The 20905-nt window shown below is 45.5% G+C and overlaps 1 protein-coding gene and 1 long non-coding RNA gene across 2 annotated transcripts in view; one reads left to right on the top strand and one right to left on the bottom strand.

Annotated features, from left to right (window-relative positions):
• Positions 1-17932, bottom strand: part of ITM2C (integral membrane protein 2C) — a 25337-nt gene extending 7405 nt beyond the window's left edge. Inside the window, exons 1-4 of the mRNA XM_077348976.1 lie at positions 17607-17932; positions 3425-3568; positions 1963-2151; positions 713-823 (exon numbers count right to left, since the gene is read on the bottom strand). Of these exons, the coding sequence (XP_077205091.1) occupies positions 713-823; positions 1963-2151; positions 3425-3568; positions 17607-17711 (549 nt within the window). The 5' untranslated portion in view covers positions 17712-17932. The remainder of the gene's footprint in view (positions 1-712; positions 824-1962; positions 2152-3424; positions 3569-17606) is intronic.
• On the top strand, positions 15035-20905 carry LOC143843230 (uncharacterized). Its single transcript, XR_013233502.1, has 3 exons — positions 15035-15365; positions 15596-15645; positions 18611-20905. It is a non-coding gene; the product is annotated as an uncharacterized LOC143843230 (long non-coding RNA).

Raw genomic sequence — 20905 nt, 5'->3', positions numbered from 1 at the left:
ATTTCAATTTGCAACCATTGTGCAATTTTGAACGAGTGCGGAATGGCCCTGGATCTTGCCCAATGCATTTTAAAGGCTGACTTTGAATTCCAAAGCTTAGGTACAGAATTGACAGGCTCCTAGTCTACAGGACAGTATCAAAAGAACCCTGGTACATTCTACATCCAGGCCTGCATAGCTTCAGTAAGGTTGTGTACCTTCCAACCAAATATCTTTTCTACTAGAGAAATGGGAAGAAGGAATCCTCTTCAAAAAAAAGGGCTAAGCTAAGAATTAGGGGCCTGAATGCAAATATGCCATGTGAAACAGGGGATATAGTGCAGAGGGAAACTGGCTGTACCTGTGTAAAAAAGCTGGCTGGATCCAACCCACATGTTCTTGTTAAGGGAATACTCCTGTGAAGTCTTTGGGCTTGCACCTTCTCAACTAACTCCTTTTGTGCATGGCTTGGATTTTTTTAAGAACAACTAGCCACAATTTATTGTGACATCCAGTTTGGGCACTAAGACTAACTGTTGTTTGCTGTCTTGATTATGAAATAGGATTCCAAAGCATGGTTGAATCCTGGTTTGTAAGCAAGAAAACAAGACCACCATTTGTAAAGCAAACTGTGTGTCACTGGGAATGCCGTTTCTGCTCCAGGAAAGAACACAAGAGTTTACATGTGGTATAAACATATTTGAACAGACGTAAGAAGCACTTTCCCATCTACCTTCACGTTAACAAGAAGCTCCCAGAAGCTCTGTGGTGGCATGACGATGGTGGTATTCAATTCAATGACGTAGCATTTATCAAGGGCTATGTCATGATATGCGGTCAGCCCCTGAAACCAAAACACATAAGATGTACTCAAAACAAAGTCAAGGACGCAAGCAGGAAAATGCAGTAAGGGTGTATTCAGTTTTGGAAAGAAAAAAGATTTTTTTTATCACACCTGGAACTTTCAAACATAGACATTATTAAAAAAATAACACCCTTCATCTAAAACTGGGTATTAAGCATTTGATTAATCCGGAAGGCATCCAGTAACATCCTCCATGGCACAGACCCAGGTATCCTTCCATAGGGAGGAAATGGGCCGCCCAGGAGATTTGTCCTTCTGCATCTCTAATGCTCTAGTGCTCAGGAAGAGCACTATTGTTGGGGAAGCAAGATAGCTGTGTTTGTCTGAAGCAGCAGAACAAAGTCTGAGTCCAGTGGCAACTTCAAAATAGCTGAAGTGTGCTTGCCCATATATATCTTGAATAAAACTTTGTTGGTCTTAAAGGTGTCACTGGACTCAAACTTTGTTTTGGAGAAGCAGGTTAGTCCTGCTGCAAAAAAATGCTTTCTTCCATCTGCACTCAGCCTGGAGGATGGCTCCGAACTTTGACCACAATGTAGTCAGTCTCCTGTAATTGTAAAACCCAGTGTATTGGATCCTGGTTCTCTAACTGTGAAACCCAACTTATGCTTGCAAGCACAGCAATTACTGCTCACGGTGACCCCCAACCAAGATTCCAAAGAAGGCTTTGGACGTTCTTAGGACGGAAACTAAACATTCTGAATGACCCCTCCCCTGTGCCTTGGGTGTAATATTAGAAAAGGAACTTGCACAAGCCCAGCATGCAAGTTTTGCTTAGAACATTGCTTGGCAACATAGAAAGAAGAAGAACACTTGTCCCGCCCACCCCCTCACCTCAGTCCCTTTTCCAAGCCTGTCTGCTTCTCTTAGACCATTTATGCACTGGAGGTTTCATGCTGGGCTGCAGGCTGGAGTTTCAGTTGTGGCAGGTTGCCCCACCTCTTGCGCCCACACGGGGGAGCATTTGGACCAGTGAGTCTCATCTGCCCCCAATTTGTGCTCCTGCTTGGGAGCTGGGGCAGTGAAGTTCCCAGTGCATAAATGGTCTTATACTCTTCACATTCCAACCCCTGGCCTGCAGCAGCCATAGAATCTGTTTGCCGTCTCAAATTTCTTACCCGCTGAAAATCATGGATAATATCTGCAGGATCGCTTTCACCAAAGTGGGGCATTGGGATGTTGATCTGTTCGTAGTCCTCCTCCAGGTAAATCCTCACATCCTCATGCAGCTCCAGCTGTTCCTTTAGCTCTGAATAGTATTGGTCTTGATAGATAACTCCACAGTGGAAGAGATTTTCCATGTTGGTCTGCAAAAAAGAAACACATGGGGGCTTTTCGCACGCCTTCAAAATCGCACAATGGTTGCCAATTGAAAACGCTATTGATTTGCCGTTATGCACAACGTCGTTGACAATCTGCTACACACCTGAAACCGATCCGCAAAAAGCGCTTCCTTGTAGCGCTTTCAGGGAAATCCCCAAAAGTGGATTCACCCTCCGGAAAGCGATACACTCCTGCAACCAATCTGCAACACTAGCGAAAAAGACCTGTGCGTTAACATTGTTGCGGTTTCTACAAAGTCCCTCCCCCTGGCTCTCTCCTCTGATCTTCCGGCGAAGCGATCGCCATTTTTTTTTTCTCCGAGCGAGCAGGGATAAACGCACCAGCGAGCCTCTTTCTGTTTAGAGGCTTCCCCGGCTTCAGTCCCTCCCCAGAGTCACTAAGCACAAACAACACTTTGGACACAAACAACAGAGAAGGCCGTTTGCTGATGTATTTTCCCTTTATTTTTTACACGAAAATCGGGCCCGTGAGAGGGGGGGGGGATTTTTTTTTTTCACTCGGAGGGAGCGTGGCAACGATCAAACGACAGCTCAAACACACCGGGCAGCTGGATGGGTCTCTCCGTTGCAACGAATCAACACAGATTCGTTGCAATGGGTGTGTGTGTGTGTGTTTTTTTAACTTTGTTAAAGGGAAAGGGGCTATTTGGGAGCATGCTAACATTGGCTGCTTGACGGCCAGGGGCGGGACGAGCTTGGCAATAGCGCTTCCTTTCTAGCGATTTTTGCCGAGACTGGAAGCCTGTGGGAAACGCTACAAAACGCAACTGGATTCTACTACAAAGGCAGGTATGCATAACGATGAATTCCACTATTTTAAATGGCGATTTTTCATTCAGCAACCAATTTGCTACAAAGATCCCGGTGCGGAAAGCCCCATGGTCTCCCAAAATGTGCATTTGTGACCCCAGCACTATAGGACAGGGGAAAAGTTCTCTCTGTCCATTTGTCACATTGTGCACCATTTTTATAAATCTATACCATCTATCTTCTTTTTTCCTACAGTAAAAAGCATGAAGCTCTGTTGTCTGTCTTCATAGGAAACATGCTCCAATCCCTAGAACTTTTTGCCTTTCTCTTTGGGCACCTTTCCCAGCTCTAAGATACTAAAAAGCTACCTTTATAACTTTATACCAGACCAACAAGATATGGTGGAAGAAGTAAAATGCTAGATGGTACGAAGTGATATGTGAAGCTAGAGAATAAAAGAAAAATGCCTGTGCTGAACTATACATACCGGAGATGACCCAGTAATGGAGAAGAATCTGTAGACATACATGGAGGTCAAAATCAAGCCAAGGAGCAACAGCATCAGGCTCATTGTCAAGTAGCACATGCGGCTGAGAGACCTTCTGTTCTGCACGGGCAAAGGCTGCTCCTCCTGGTTACAGTAGACAAGAACATCAATCCAAAATGTTTAATGAGCAATACAAATTTACAACACAAGTGACGATTTGTCAGTGTGAGACACAGTAGTCAAGGGGATTAAATGAAGTGAAATCTTTTCAAACCTTTGTCTGCCATGCAGAACAGGCCACAGTTTCAGGGTTGTTTTTTTGTGCGGAGCAAACAAAGGATAGCCTGAAAACACATGATCACCTGAACCAAACACACACCAAGCCATAGTATAGGTCTAAGTAGTTGGAAGCAAATATCACCAAGGCAGGTGGAAGAAGTATAAAGCTGCTGTCCCTGTAATAGTTTGCCGTAGGGGGGAAACTTGGCAGATATAACTTTTTGAGCCCAGCAAAATGAGCTGTGTCTGGTAAAATTTCACAACGGTGGGACTGTCCTTCTCTGCACTGCTCACTGCACTGCTCCTGATTATTTTCCATGTTATTATTTTCCATTATTTTCCCCGTGTTTACTAATTGTGACTCATCATAAATGTGCTTGACAGACGAACATAAGGAAAAACAAAGAGAAATGCTCCAAGGAACTTACAATGTAGATTTTTTATTGTAAAACCAGAAGCAGTGACACGTATCACACTATAACAAAGTGGTTAGAAATGGCTGCAAGCCTTTCCAAAAGCTTCCATCATTTTGTCTCCAATATATTATTAACGCAGCATGTATACAGTTCTTTCAAGTGTTCAACATACTTCATATGCACAATCTTTCTATGAATGTTGTGCCAACAATTAATCAGATAGTTCTCCCCGCAGGATTAGCTGCTTTGTGAGGTCTTTTAGGCAGCCCAATTTAAAGGGACCCCTCAAAAGAGCCCCAGCTGAGCCCTTTTTCAACTGTTTTTTTGCAGCTTTGCCATTGTGTTTTTTCTCTTTGTATTTTTTGGCTTGGTCTACTGGACCTAAAAAAATTCATGATTTTTGAAAAATCCTGGATCCAAATATTTTACTGTTATTAGGATCTGTTTTTTTTTTCAGACCCCCCCCCCAAATTTCAGGTTCAGTAGGCCCAAACCAAAACATACTGGGGAAAAATATTGTACACCCCTAGATGCTACCATCATCTATAATGCAGATGATTTTTGTATTAATAGCCTAAAAACAAGAAATAATACAGTATATATTCACAAATTATTCTAAGAACCAAAAAATCTTTCCATTACCATTTTTATTCTGGCTGTGCTCACTAAACCAGGTGACAATGCCAAAATGAGACTGAACACCATCGACCCACACAACTGTAACATCATTCCTAATGTTCCTATTCAATTTGTTAGGAATTGCCATTACATCATTAATCCACAACAATTCTCTTATGCAAAATGCATATTTTTAAGCAAAAAAACAACACCCAATGACCAATCTATCCAGAAATATTCCCATCTTTGAAAACATATTGGGGCATTTAGAGCTTGTACCCATTTGATGGCAACTTGTTTACATTTCAGTTTTAATAATAATATATATTTCTATCCAGTGACATATTCTCTCTCTCTCTCTCTCTCTCTCTCAAAAGTTACTAGAGCGGAGCATGCATGAGTCGAAGGGCAACTTTGGATCCAATCTTGTAGCCTATTTTACTGATTAACACATTCTGCTTTAGTTCTGAATACTTATTTACCCACCTGTTAAACAATGTCTTTCTTGCAAACAGTCAAGCCACAACAGACTGCTGTTTAACCCTTTCACTGTAGCTCAAGGTTTTCCACGATCCTTCTACTGCCACTGCAAATGTCTCTGTATTCGCAGTGGCAACAGAGTCTCCACACTTCCACTACCTCAGCTTTTGCAGTCCTCAGCATTTCTTCACCCACCAGAAAAAATAAGAAGGGAGCCACAATGTGGAAGGCCCCATTGCTGTGATGCCAGTTGGAAACGACATGAGCCTATGTGAAAAACACCTGGAATTTATGGCTCGACATGGAAGAGGAATCCTTAGACCTCTCCAGCCTTCTGCACCCCGCCAAAGCCACTGTTGAGGATTAGAGATCTTCTACAATGGCATCTAATGCAGCACAAGAGGGTGGGCTGCAGCCGTGGGGGGTGGTTCCAAAGAAACCAGAGACCATACCCTTGGGGAAATTGTTGTGCTTTCTGTTCAGGCGAGGTGCTGCCTGGATTCAAGCTACTGTCTTTTCAATTGTTCAAAATGACTCAACCTGCCTTCCTCAATACATGACCACTTTGGGTGGTCAAGTGCTGAGGAAAATGCAATGACTTGCTTGGCCTTTCCAAGCTGTAAGAGCCCCACAGCCTCAAGGTTCCGGGAAACAAGGAGCTGCTCTTTACTCCACTTGGATGGCTCCTTCTCCATATTCCTAGCATGGAATAGTCACCACTCATGTCATCTTGTCCAAATAGCACATTTGTCCCAAGGCCACAATGAAGCATATTCTAAACAGCTGGCATGGCAATATAAATTCAAATTAGATGCATCCAGGCCTCCTTTATCCCCATCACCATTCAAAACAGCATGCTTTCTTATAGATCTCCTCTTGTTTCCTTTGCTACAGTTAGCCCAGAACCAGCACAAGATAGAAGTCTCATCAAGATAGATGAGTAGCTCACATGAGTTGGTGGAGCTGGGATCAGCTGTGCTAGCTGACCTCTCCCTCAAGAATGCCATTTGCTGTTCCTGAACTCTGCTTTCTTCAAGATGGGCAGACCAGAAGTGCCCTTCTATCAGCTTCACATGACATACTACCCTACTATGAACAGAAAAGCCTGGCCAATTTAGCATGTTTCTGGGAGGAGGGGGGGCTATGTATACCTTTTTCAGTAGTTGTATCACTGCTACAAACGACCCTCCCAGTGAAGCTCACTGTCCTGCCATTTTTGCTGGAAACAAAAATATTCCTGTTGTTCAAAGGTATGTTATGTTATTTATTTATTTATATAGCACCCTCCCCTGTGGCTCAGGGCGTTTACATAGAATGTGGGGAACAAGGAACAATGCAATATAAATCAACAACTATGTCAAATGAGAAAACAGTACTAACAGTGATAACAGAGAATAGTGTTTAACAACGCAAACATTATAACAGTTTAACACCATCAACATTTTAACAGTTCAGGGTGTTTGATTCATGGGGAGAGGTTCAGGGGGCCCAGTAGATGTTGTTAGTTTTGGTTGATCTCAACCAAATGCCTGGTGGAAGAGCTCCCTTTTGCAGGCCCTGTGGAATTGATCTAGCTCTGGCATGGCCCTGGTCTCCTCTTGGAGCTCATTCTACCAAGTGGGGGCCAAGACAGAGAAAGCTCTGGTCCTGGTTGAGGTCAGATGAGCTTCCTTGGGGCCAGGGATCCACAGTCAGATGGAGGTGGTGGAGTGTAAAGCTCTTTGAGGGATGTAGGCAGAGAGGCAGTCCCTCAGGTACACCGGGCTCTGACTGCTGTCTTATAGTAAGCCTACCACCAAGGTAATCAATGTGACTAGCAGTGGCTCTCCAGAGTCTCTGACTGGTGTTTTTTGTATTACCTACTACCTCATCTGTGTAACAGGAGATTATGGGGATTGAACCTGAGACCTTCTGAATGCCAACCCGATGCTCTATCAATGAACCATAGCCTCTCATTGTTTGTTTTGCTTCTAAAGCATGTCATTACTTATTCTTAGATTGTTCAGTGATTTTTAAAAGATGACTTAATTATGAATGATTGTGGTTTTGTATTTGTTTTTGTTTGTACATTGTCCTGGCTTGTAGGGAAGAAAGGCCATATTTCAAAAAACAACTAATATTTAATGTGCAAACTGATTTCTCCCAGAGCCTGCAGGCGTAGCCAACATAATAATAATCCAACACAGGACATATATCCTAGCAATTGGATGAAAGTCAGTGCTGAGCTAGGGTGAATTACACCTGTCTTTATAAAGTCTTGCTCAAAGGTTGATCAAAAAGCACAATAAAGCTGATATATACATTGCATTGATGATAATGTTAATAACCTGCCTCTCAATATAATGGTAAAATGTAGGACAGAAGAATGACATAAACTGCTTTGGGTCCCTGTTGTGGACAAAAGTGAGGTTTTAATGAGCTATATAATAAATGTTTTAAAAGATACAAATGGCAATGAAACCAAACACAGATAATCAGCTAAAAGACAACCAAAATCCACTTACGGGAGAAAAATCCCCCCACTGTATCAGAAATAATGTAGCATAGCCTTTATTGGCATATCACATAAAAGAAGAATAATCAAGCATCTGCTAAGCAGGAAAGAGAAATAACAATTCACCAAAGATGGCAGACTGCGTGGCTTGGCTTCTAGCCAGGTGTTTTATGACTAATACTTCACAGTTGAGTGGAAACAGGGATAAGAGTCTGAGGGTGGGGAAGAGGAGAAAAGCAGAGAAAGGAGAAAAGGCCCACCGATCCTGAGATCACCATGGGCAGAGGGCACTTCCATTCCACCCCCGTTGGCAGGCAGGATATTGGAATACACAACAGTCCATAAAAGAGGAGCCAGGGTCAGCTTGGGTGACCAGCCTGTGCCAGAAGATGGAGGAGAGGAAGGAATGGGTGTGTGTAGCAGAAAGCCACCCAAGAAGCAAGGCCTTTCTGAGCTAGTTTCAAAGGAAAAGGACAGAAAGGAACATCTGGCCCGTATTAGGGGAAGTTTAAATCAATCAACCAGCATTTTTGTAGGGCTTTCCCTACCTTTAGGAACGATGCCTGACTTTAAAGTTTGAGAAAAATGCAGATTGAATTGGCTTCCCTGGTCATCATAATAAATTTTTCTACATTGTTCCTGCCCCCCCCCATTTAGCCTAGCCTTCTTGCAATACCAATATTTGATTGTGATGCAGGGAACACAGGAAAGAAACAGAAAAACATGTTAAAGGAACTCAAGATCATCATGGCCAGACAGGGGGGAAAGTGCTTCGTCTACATATACAGAAGTGCATGAATCTGGGTATATTTTTATCCTACCTTTCCAACAAATTCACAGGTGCACCCATGATTCTACTTTCCTATTATCTATGTATTAGACTGACCGAAATGAAGGCCTGTATGCAGGACGACTTGGAAAGAACAACAACTCTAATTCCTAAGAATAATCCATCAGGAAATAAACTTAATCTCCACTTAATTTGCTTCTTGGATTTGGACAGGCCATGATATAGAATGTTTCACTGAATGGTAAACAAGAGGAAGAAAATGCAAACCATTTTATAACACCAGGATGCTTCCACTTTGGTCAGAGAATCCTCCCCCCCACCCCCCTCCCCACCCCCCCACACATACTCACACGCTTAGCTTCCCATAAGTGTTTCATCTGTCAGATGCTGCCATCCTGCCTTTCAAAGCCTATCACATTTTTGCCCTTTTTCACCAGAGGACATTCCATTACAGAGAGAAGCATCATAATTTAGGACTTTCCCTTGAAGCCTTCCCAATTGCTAATCTGCTGGGACCTCAGAATTCGCTTTGTTTCTTTCTTCTACCACAAGAGATGATTCCCAAGGCATGCATGCATTGTACTGAGTCTGCAATATTAAAAATAACCCTTCTTAAGGAAAATGTGCTTACATGCAGGCCTTGGAAGGGCAGGTTATTTCTATTCTCCCTCTCCCTTTGGAGACTGAATTTTGCATGTGTGGTGCACAGGAACTTCAGGAAGGACACAGAAACTTCACAGTGGGTACAAAGGAGAGCAAGGGAAATGACTGGGGGCCTGGAGATTAAAGCCTTATTTTTAAAAGGCTGTGGGAATTGGGAATAGATTCAAATGGGTAGCCATGTTGGTCTGAAGTAGCACAATAAAATCAGAGTCCAGTAGCACCTTTAAGGCCAACAAAGATTTGTTGGTCTTAAAGGTGCTACTGGACTCTGATTTTATTGTGGAATTGAGAATTTCAGCCTGCAGAAAAAGAGGTTGAGGAAGGATAGGATTATTCTTTGAAAGGCTGCCTTTTGGCAGAGGAAAGGGCTCTATTTCAGTTTACATAACAGGTGAGGCAATATCAGCAGGATACTAGGACACCCTTTTGTTAGAAAAAGCAGGATATTATGAAAACCATTTTAACAATAACAGCAGTTCAGTTATAGAAAGTTAATTCATTAAACCCATTATATCAATTAAATCATTTCTCCCCAATGGCAACCCAAAGCAAGATGCCCAGGAATGATATGGGTTATCTATCCTTGGAGGTGTTTAAAATGAAAATGGATGAGGGTTTAACTGTTGCTGGAATACAAGGGGATGGATCCCACAGACCAGTTTCACTAATGTTGTGTTTTTGTCCTGCAAAAGATCCTTCTGCCTTGTGCATCAGAGAGGGGGCTCCTTACCCCATGGCCAAGTGCTGACATTCACAGAGCAGATCTTCAAGATTCACCCTACAGGTCCCTTTCTTCTAGTTATACTAGTTAGTCTTAGCCCAAACAAAAAATCTTTCCTAATAAAATTTATTTCTATAACATTTGACCAATTAACTGAGTGCCTTAATATATATATTTTTAAGAATATGCATTAGGCAGATTTCTAACACCAAGTGAACACTCCTTATACCAGGGATGGGCAAACTGTGGCCCTCCAGACATCCATGGACTACAATTCCCATGAGCCCCAGGGATTCATGGGAATTGTACTCCATGGACGTCTGGAGGGCCACAGTTTGCCCACCCCTGCCTTATACTGTCAGACCTCTCAGTCTTCCAATGTCAGCATTGTCTACTCTGACTGATTCAGATTTAGTTTATTAGTCAGCCATTGGCCATTTCCAACAAATTGACTGTACAGTACAAAAGTCAGTTAAAATTAAGACATCAAACTGATAAAATCACAGGGAGTAATAAAAGTAATAAAAAGTTACACAGATAAAAGGAACCATAATGATTAGGGTTTTAATCCTAATTGCACAATTTGGACCTGATTTTCCTGGCTGTGAGAGCAAACAGTGCAACTCTATTGGTAACGTAGGCATCAATATCAGACAATAAAAAGATCATATACTCAGTTTTTGAGAGGCCTCTACTCTGACTGGCAGCAGCTCTCCAGGGTCTCAGGCAGATGGCTTTTCCATCACCTTCAACATGCAACTTTAAAAATGGAGATGCCAGCGACTGATCGTGGGGCCATCTGCATGCAAAGAAGATGCCCTACTAAGGCACTTAATGGGGAGGGGTGTTATTAAAACACACACACACAGGAAGAGAATGTCCATCTCTTCCCTTCCAAGCAAAGCATCTGTATCCATTTCTTGCTAAGTCCCGTGCATCCCTCTCTGGAACCCAAGAAGTTTTGCTGGCACATGGGAACAGCACTGTGAGCTGGACCCCTTGAACATAGGATCCTCTCCCCGTGTTGGTCAGGCACTCTGACCAGGAGAAAAACAGGTTTCTGCTACATTTTCCACTAACCATTGCCTCTTTCTCCAGGAGATATCCTATTTGTTTCTTGAGGGTCCTATAATCAGCAGCAACATTTCAGGGAGAGCAAGGTCATGTAAGCAGAGAGACAGGAGCATTCTGTGCCCCTGACCAAAATACCCTGACTGAACAGAAAATTTAGCCTGCATCCAGCACACAACAGAAAATGGCTGCATACAGTTTTTTAAACTTCTGATACAGAATGGAAAAAATTCCACATACAGTCTTGATTGCAACCAATCTTTCAGTGCCAGGACATAAACCGGGGTGCTGGTGCAATGCTATGAGAGCAACATTCCAGGGGAAACACAAAGGCAATGTCTCCCTTTGTTTTGTTTTGCTTGGAGTTAAGACATCTGGGACTAGGCACACAGCTCCAATTAAGAGACTTGGGAACTGTCACATGATGCATCTGATCGCCTCTGGAAATGATACAAGCCACGTGCCTTCAAAAGAAAGCTCAACCATCTAAGGGGCACATGGCAGCAAAGCCTGAAAAGACATCTCGCAGAACTCTTTTTCTTACTCAGCTGCAACTCTGCTGCTGCACCACAGAGGTGGCAGGATGCTCAGAGTGTGGCTGGCTCCAGGACAAGATGCTTCAATAAACATCAGCGACTTAATTCTCCCCTCCTCTCTTGAGATTTGCATTTTTTTCTTCATTACTTCAAGGTGGAAGACGAAGGGAAAGCAGGCAGGGAGGATGGCATGGCCGAATCCTCAGCAACAGCATTTCCCACTCCATCACACAGCAAAACCAGAAAGCAAGCTATTTTCAGCAAGGCAAACCAGGAGAGCACAGGGAAGAAATTATGTGGGCAGGTACAACTGACTCAACATTATTTTTCCCTCTTGATGACGTTACCACAGATTATCGTAACGCTAACAATAAATCCTGGTTGAGTGTGCTTCTGAACAACTGAGAGCCAGTAGGGTTACAATCTAGGACTGAGGAACCTGGGTTAAAATTCCTGTCCAGCCATGACACTCACTGGGGGACCTTAAGCCGGTCACACTCACTCAGCCTGACCCAGCTTACCGGATCATTATTGGTACTGGAGGAGAAGACAAAAAAGTGAAGTAAAAAGGGTTAGGGTAGGGACCCTGGGGATTTATGACTGATTTTAACGGGGTTCTAAATTGTTTTCGTGTGACCCGCCATGGGTCTTCAGAGAGTGGCGGGATATAAATCAAAATAATAAACAAACAGCTGTGAATAATCCACACATATTTTGATGCCATCATTTACACTTTTGCCTGGATTTTCTTTTCATCAGTACTCTGATCTAACTATGGATCACACGCATGTGATAGATACTGGGCCTTCTGACCTCTCATTGTAATGACTCCCCCTTCCTCTTCTGCTTACAGCCTTACATATATCTGCTAACTAGACACAACATGTATCTGATGAAGTGGGTTCCGGCTCACAAAGGTTTATGCCATAATAAATTCATTTCCCTTGAATATTCTGTTGTTATTGTGGCTGCAGCAGACTCACACAGTTGCCCTTCTAGCATTTTCTACAATGTTTCTGCCCTGCACTCTGTTTTTGACTGGTGATTGACTGCTCACTGTTGCTGATAAAACATAAACCACTTGGAAGCTGGTCCTCCCAACACAACTGTGAGCTGACCATTCCTTTGTTGAACTGACTGCTGACAAATAGCTGATGTTCCACAGGTAAAAACCAGGCAGGAGGTGGCCCCCACTCCCACTAGCTTGGAATCTCTCTCCAGCTTTCCAGAATCTCCTACAGATTCTGGAGAGGGGGACAGCCCTCCAGAGGGAAGCAAGGGGAAGCAAGACATCAAAAAAGCAGTTTGAACTAAGAGAGCCCAAAAAGTCTAGTTGGAAGTAGCTAAGAAGGAAGCGAAGGCCTCTGAAATGCTTTGCTTGCATACATGTAACTAAAGCAAATGTTATAAAGATAGTCACAAGTTTCTCGTGCTCTCTAAACTTGAAGGTTTTTTTTTACTGCTTAGAAGCAAGGGGTACATAAATAGTCCATATTAATAGGATGCCAAATTAAGTGGGTCATATTCAAATTCCATAACACACAGTATTTAGAAATCTCTGCAACATCCTTGTAAGGTAGGTAAGTCTTATCTTTATCCTGCAGAGGACCAAGTAAGAGTGGCTTACCAAAAAGCCACCTGGGGTGGGGGTTAGACATTGCCTGCATCTACGCTCCATTTCTTAGCCCTGTACCACACTTGCACTCTTGCAACCTGCTGAAAATGCAAAGGGATGAAGCCACAGTATCCCAAAGCAGGCCATCCAAGCCAAGGGCTGCCTACACCAATCGTTCTCAAACTTTTGGGACAAAAGTTTTGAGACCCACATTAAACCCCAGGTAACAACACAGGACCCCCAGTTAGCTGGAGGCATATGCCTGGAAGTCATGCCATTTCAGAGTCACAAAATATTTGTCATCCTTAAAGCATCATTGAATCTATAAAATGGAGAGCTGGGGAACATATCTGCTAGTGAAACTTTTTTGAAAGAAGGGTGGGATAACAATTCAATAAATAAATAAATTCCATGGAGACTAACTTAAGGATTTGTGATTGTATACACATTTACTGGATAGCAAGTGTCACTGAATTCAGCAGGCTTACTTCTGAGTACTTATGCATTTGATCGCGATACAGGAGTGTCAGCTGCAAAGACTCTAGTTAAACTCTTTGCTCCCCAACGGCATAGCCCTCAAACCAGCCGAAGAACTGCTTGAAGTACTAACTACTCCTGCAGGTAGGCTACAAAGCAGCAAACCAATGCTGTGCCAGTGTAAACCAGCACCAGTTCTTCTGGAGGAGCCTCAACAACCACAGCAGAGTTCCAACTCAAGTCCCTCTAAGGGGCAGGTTCAATGATGACCCTGTCACCCCCACCAGAAGAGAATCACACACAATCCCATGGGGAGAGGGGATGAGAACTAGAAGGGCACCACATGCAAGGTGTTCACTTCCAATGGCTTTCACATGATGACCATTGCTTATCACTATCCTTGCTCACTTTTGACTCTCTGCAGGTAGCCTTCCAGCTGATCAGGAAGGACCTCATTTATGTTACAGTGTCACAGGCCACAACATGACCAACAGCTGCATGGATCGGTGGACCTGTAACTGCTCTGCTGTGAAGATGCCAACTCTAGTTCCTGTACCTCTGCAAACTTCTTAACAGATGGCTGTTTGAACAGTATAGTTCTCTCTCATGGGCATGCAGTGATGGGGTCAACTATACCTGTGATTCTGTACTCTCTGTCTGTGCGGCTTTGAAAGGTACAGGAGCCTTGCTGCACACAGAGAGTAGGCAAGGCAACCCCATTGATCTGCCAGTGAAGCACTGAAAACAGAAGAGCACCTGAGCACTTCTGATGCATAGGCACCCAGGGCTTGGGATTGCACCGCTCATGACTTCAGGCAAGCTGTTGGTCAACCAACAAGCTGTTAGGCAACCTCCCTGGAACCTGAAGTCCTGCGCTAATAACACAGGAGTGCTAGAACTGTAACATCCCTTTTAACTCCACTGAAGTCAACCAACTTGAAAGTGTGTCCCTGAGAGGCATGCTATGAACATTCTAAAGTTCCTCCTGAACCACAAGCAGACTCATTTGGGGAAGTTCTTACTTGCTCTGATTCAATGTTTGTGTGATATATTCATTTTTCTAAATTAATTAAACACACACACAAAGATTTGTTGTGAGGATGCCTATATATTAAAAAAAAAGCATTGCTCATCCTGAGTAAGGATAGGGGGGAGATGCCAGATGAAAGGAATTTCTGGTGCCAGTGGAGTTACAGACCGTTTTATCTCTTCCCTCATTAACATTGGAAATATGTCAGGAATCCCTCCCAGCACCTCCCCAGTGCGCCCAGCGATGTTATAATCTGCCTCAGTCATCCGCACTCTGTTGCCATGGCAAAAGCATTCAGCACTGTGAATTCACAAGCCAACAAAAGACAGCTCCGTGTTCTCTGAAGTTCATGTCTGCTGTGATTTTTGTTTTTCGTGCAGCAGGGAGGGAAGAAACACAGCACAAGATCTCTGGCTTCATGTTCCTAACCCTTAAGGCTCCTCCCCATGACCAGTGAAATAAGTAAACCAAGCAGCCTACATATTCTTACATATATCTGTTCCACTATATATTTCTGGTAGGGCCTTGGAGGAGGAGCGTGTCTCATGGCTTAAGTGCCACTCAGAGCTTAACACCCACTCAGGGAAGCTGGCCCGCCCCTGAATGGCTCCTCCTCCAACCGACTAGCTTGTCTGTCCAGCGGCCAGCCAATCACTTTCTGTCCCACACTCCTGACCATCCCCTCTTCCTTCTACTTCCCTCTGAGGCTTGGAGGCTGCAGATCCCTGCTGCATGAGAGCTGCCCCTGCTGGTGAGTTCCATAACAGCTGCCTGCAACCTTTCCAGGTCATGGGGAGAGGGGGAGGCCGTCCGCAGAGTTCTTCCACTCCACCCCCCTAATCTAGCACCTGTTGTATTCTTGAATGCAACGGGCTTGGCCCCTAGTATATTATATAAAAGCTACATATTAGAATATATGTCACAAACAGTTGTTTCTGCGGTTCATAATGCTTTTTCTTCTTTTTCCTTTTGGGCACACAGACGTTAACTGTTCTACACTTATTCAAATCCCAGGCAGCAATGCCTACAAGGTAAGCAAGGCTGTAAAAGCCCATAAAGACTATGTGAAGGTAAAGACAGGCAGACGTGCATTCTGCTGCTTGCATCCTGCAAATATTCCAGTTCACCTCTCCATTAGGAATTAGCAAAATAATAATTATATGCCAGATCTGCCTACTGTAGATATTATGCTCAAGTCTCAAGTACTTTGGCTGAGGGTCTTGTGCATGCGATTTATCCACTTAGCTCTGCTCAGGAGCTAAACTGACCCAATGGGAAATCTTGCAGCACCTTAAGAGCAAATGCCATCTGATGCATCCCCAGTTCCTCACCCAGGACTTGGGCACCCATGCACACCTGAGGACAAGCTTTGATTCAAAGTCAGTGCAGTAGAATCCTGGTGATCCTAGACTCCATTATATAACCTCTCATTGTCATTTCAATTGCCAGGGTTTCCTGGTGCCTGTGCAAATCAGACATCTGGCTGACTGAAATTCTTATCTTTTGGGGATTTCCACAAGCCATTCTAGGGAATGGAGGAGGCAAAATGAAAACTGCACAAAGAAGGGGAGTAATGCAATTTACTAGAGTCAAGCAGGGACTCCTGCAAAGCTGAAAACAGAATATTATGTTGTGGATACAAAGAATGAAGTTCCCATTATTTTAGGAGAAACCGAGGCAGAACAACACCCTCTTGGTATGAGCTGATTATTCATAAAGTAATGTTACCAAAATCCCCACAGTAAGTAAGGGCGCTGAGTGCCCAGAAATCTTTGGCCTGTTTCCCTCAGTTCTGTAACTAGAGAGATTCTCTAAGAAGAATGCCAGCCATTGACTCCGTTTAGGGGTGGGAAACAGCCATGCACACTAAGCATGGTGGATCTACAGCTCTCCTGGCAAAGATCAGGCTGAAGGAAATTCAGACAAAGGTGCATGGCACTGCCCAGTGTAATGACACTGGCTTGACTAGTGGGACCCTGTGCATAAAGAGGGCAGACACAGTACCTCCAAAATAAAACTGCAACGGGACCTAACAAATCTGAGAGCCAGTTTGGTGTAGTGGTTAGGAGTGTGGACTTCTAATCTGGCATGCTGGGTTCGATTCTGCGCTCCCTACATGCAACCAGCTGGGTGACCTTGGGCTCGCCACGGCACTGAGAAAGCTGCTCTGACCGAGCAGTGATATCAGGGCTCTCTCAGCCTCACCCACCCCACAGGGTGTCTGTTGTGGGGAGAGGAATGGGAAGGCGACTGTAAGCCGCTTTGAGCCTCCTTCGGATAGGGAAAAGCGGCATATAAGAACCAACTCTTCTTCTTCTTCTTCTTATCTGTATTTAGCTTGGAATCTGAAAAGTGATGGAAGTTTCGCATTGCCAGCAGCCACATCGAGAACTGCACTCTGTGTATGCTCAGAAGTACTCTCTTGCATTCCTCACCAAGTCTTAAAAGCACACTTGTTGCAAGCCTTGGTCCCAACAATAACTGGGGGGAGGGGAGCAGCAGCGTCAAACCACCTAATTTGCCCGTCGACCTCCGGCACTTAACAGGCCGGAGCCCGCAGGGCTGGGCTGCCCTCGAACTGTGGAGTCCCACCGGCAGCCAAGGGTCGTCCACAGTCCGCTTTGGGCTTCCCTCCCCCCACGCGGAGACTGCAGCTCCCAAGCTCCGGCGCCCGGCCACAGAGGCGGCCCACGGGAATCGGCGCTCGGCGTGACGCCGCCAAGACACCCTCCTTGGCGAGCAGGCGCCGGAAAGAGCGGCGAACCGTGGCTGGCAGGGGGGAGCGCCTGGCCGCCTTCATGCCGATGCTTGTGCGGCTCGATGCAGGCGCCTTCGCCCGCCCGTCGGTCGGTCCTGCCAGCCGCGTGCCGTCCCTTCCCGGGCCCGAGGCGCGGCCAGCTCTGCACAGGCAGAACGCCGAGGGGGCGCCGGCGCTTCCGGGGTCTGCACCTGGGGGAGGCATCCGGCGCGTCCCACCACGACCGCCACTCACCACGTCCGCAGGCAGGGGGATCTCCGCCTTGGGCCCAGCGCCTGCGCCGCCATCCTTCTCGTCCTTGAGCCCCGCCGCCGGGGGCTGGAAGCTGATTTTCACCATGGCTCAGCAGCAGCTTCCAACGGCAGCCCAATGCCGCCGCCGCCGCCTCTCTCTGCGCTCGAGGCTCCTGTGGCCTCTCTCCCAATCCTACAGGCGCGGAGGAAGCGCCGGAAGCTCAGCCTTTTTCGGTTTCTCTCTTCCCCCCTCCACTCCCCCGACGTGGATGCAAAGCGGGGACGCGCTCTGCCAGCCGCTCCCTCGCCTGCCCTGCTTTGCAAAGGGCGCTCGTGAGCCTGCATGGGCCGCGCTCCAAGCCTCGGGTCCAGCCTGGAAAAGGTCCCGGGGCTCCTTGTATCTGCCAAATCTCCGCACGCCCAGTCGCTGGTTGTGGACGTTTGCCTTGTCAGGAGGGAGAGTAGAGCGTTTTGCACGTGCTCAGAGAGCATGGACCAAACTGAGCAGGGTCACAATCGGAGCAGCCTTACAATTGGGAATATACTGTGCAAAACAAGTCATTGCGTGCAGGCGTGTATTTGCATAATGTCTCTGTACACCGCCTTGAACCATCAGGAATGGCAGAACATAACGAGAGAGCCAGCTTGCCATAGTGGTTAAGAGTGGTTGCTTTCTAATTTGGTGAGTCGGGTTTGATTCCCCGTCCCCCCACATGCAGCCAGCTGGGTGACCTTGGGCTCCCCACAGCGCTGATAAAGCTGTTCTGACTGAGCAGGAATATCAGGGTGAATGTAAGCCGCTTTGAGACTTCTCCGGGTAGAGAAAAGCGGCATATAAGAACCAACCCTTCTTTATAAATATTAACATTGCTCAGAACTGGTGGGCCTGAGATACGCTGTGTGTACAATGCCTGGTAAAAAACGAAGACATCAGCCTGGGATCATACAAGGTACTGACTCGCCTTCCTTGACAGTAACTCCCCCTCTCACTTATCTACTCCCAAGGCTGCTGTTCTGCACAGAAGAGTCAAGGGCCCCACAATTCTTGTCCAGATGAGCCAGAATCTGAGAACTCTGCATCTTAATATGTGTGCAGCCTGTGAGTCCTTCAGCTTCAGCTGGACTACTGAGGAAAGTACTCTCGATTACAACCTTGGGTATGGGATGCTCCAATGGTCCCTGTTATTCAGTCGGAATCCCTTTTCCTTAGGCAATTCTCTGCTCCTGTTTTGCCTCTCTCTTTTTCGGGTGGAAGGAATACTGTTTAAGGCAGCGGTCCACAACCCCCAGTCAGGGGACCAGGACTGGTCTGTGGGTCATTCGGTACCGGGCTGCGGCTCCTCCTCATCCTCCTCCCCGGCTGCTGCCTCGGGGGCTGCCCTGCCACTCTGCTGCTGGCTCACCTTTGGTGCTCTCCGGCGGCCGCCATGGCTGGGGCTCCCCCTTGGTGTGGCACTGCGCAGCTGCTGCTGGCAGCGCCCCCAGTGGGTGGCAGGAAGTCAGGGGTGCCGGTGGGAAAGCAAGTGGAGCAGGGGCTCAGGCGGCGGCGACATTCCTCAGCAAAAGACTACCCCCCCCCCCCCCCGGGCCTCAGTAAAATTGTCAAGCATTGACCGGTCCCCGGTGATAAAAAGGTTGGGGACCACTGGTTTAAGGAATACGTTCATGTAAGATGCTACAGTTGTGTAAGATGAAAGGGTAGAATTCAGCCACCTCAGGGTGTCTGGAGGTTGGACCTTTAGAGCGGTGTGCCCGATAGAGTGCCTCTTCTGTTCTGCCCCCCTAGAACATGAAGACTGAGCAGTCAAAATTTGCTCAGGATCCTTGGCCCCCAAAGAAGTAAAACTGGCCCTGATCCTGGCCTGGTAGAACACTCCCCCTGGTGAGATCAAGGCCCTCTGGGATTTCAACCTGTTCTGCAGGGTCTGTATGACAGAGCTGTTTCAGAGTTGAGGCCGGGAAAATTAACCCCAACAAGAGGCTGGCCTCCCTACCTGAAAACTATCTTCCAAAAGAAAATCTGCACAAACACCAACTAAGCCCTTCCCAAGTATGATTTTAATTACGAGAAGGCAGTTTTTACATAATTTTAAGGACTCTTTATTGTGTATTAGTAATTTAATGAAAATGGATGTTTTAAATCCTGATGTTACGCACCCCCCCCCCCAGACTGAGAGATTGAACCTACCAATGGAGTGTCAAAGTTATTGTCGAAATACTGTTCTAGTTCTAGTTGGTATGTTATTGTTGTTATATTGTTATATTGATACTGATACTGTTCCATGTAAATGTTCCGAAATGTTTTCTGTAAACCGCCCAGAGCCATAGGGAAGGGCAGTATAAAAATCTAAATAAATAAATACATACATACATACATAACTGGGGAAGGGCGGGATATATTAAAAAATACTAATTATTATTAGCATCAGTGGGTGAACAAAGGCACCAAGGAATGCCATTTGAGTACGCTGTGCTGCAGAGGGACATCGGCCCCATAGCCTGATTCAGACACTCACAATTCCTCCTGAAATCTATTCAGTGGGATTCATGCCCAGTGGGATTCATTCGTGTTCCTAGGATGGCACTGGGGGCTGAAACTAGACAGGTAAGGTTAGGGTTAGTGTCTGAAGGGAAGAGGGCATGCAGCAAGCATCATTTTATCCCTAAAAACAATCTATTTCATCAAGCAGGAAGGGAGGCATCTGATAGGGTTTAAAGGGAGCCCTCTGCTGGAAAAGTTTCCATTTGAGAGAAGTAGAGAAGAGAACATGGAAAGGAAGCTTGGCTTTAGGAGGGGAATGCTTATGGAACAAGAGACAGGGATAGATACTGTCCCATCTTTAAGGTGCCACTGGTGCTTGGTTTTGGATGAAGGAGCCCAGGAATGGACTGTGACAGAAATCAGGGAGTTTTCTAGTTATTTTTTTCACCCTCCTCATTCACTATCAAATGGGATTTATACAGCAAGATCTCTGGTTGCCACAAGATGGAAGCAGCAAGAATTACCCGATATGGACTTATGGCTAGAGAAACTAAGAGAGTTATGCGGTGGTGGCCTGGCTCACCAATTTGATGAATAGGATATCACCTGAAGAGTTTTATGGACACTGGAACTTCCTTCTAAAACATATTGAATCTCAGTATATGTGTTGCCAAAGGAAGCATGTAAACCATGTTGAATCTTAACAAAGTGGACTATGTGCTAATTTTCTGTCCTTTTCCTTTCTTCCCTATTGTTACATGATTTAAAAATGTATAATCAAAGGGGACTTGTTTTAGACCTGGAGGGCTAGGATTCTG

This window comes from Paroedura picta, chromosome 8 (genome assembly GCF_049243985.1).
Source record: "Paroedura picta isolate Pp20150507F chromosome 8, Ppicta_v3.0, whole genome shotgun sequence".
NCBI classification, from domain to species: domain Eukaryota; kingdom Metazoa; phylum Chordata; class Lepidosauria; order Squamata; family Gekkonidae; genus Paroedura; species Paroedura picta.
Note: the sequence above shows the minus strand (reverse complement) of the source record. Positions and strands in the feature narration are given on the sequence as shown.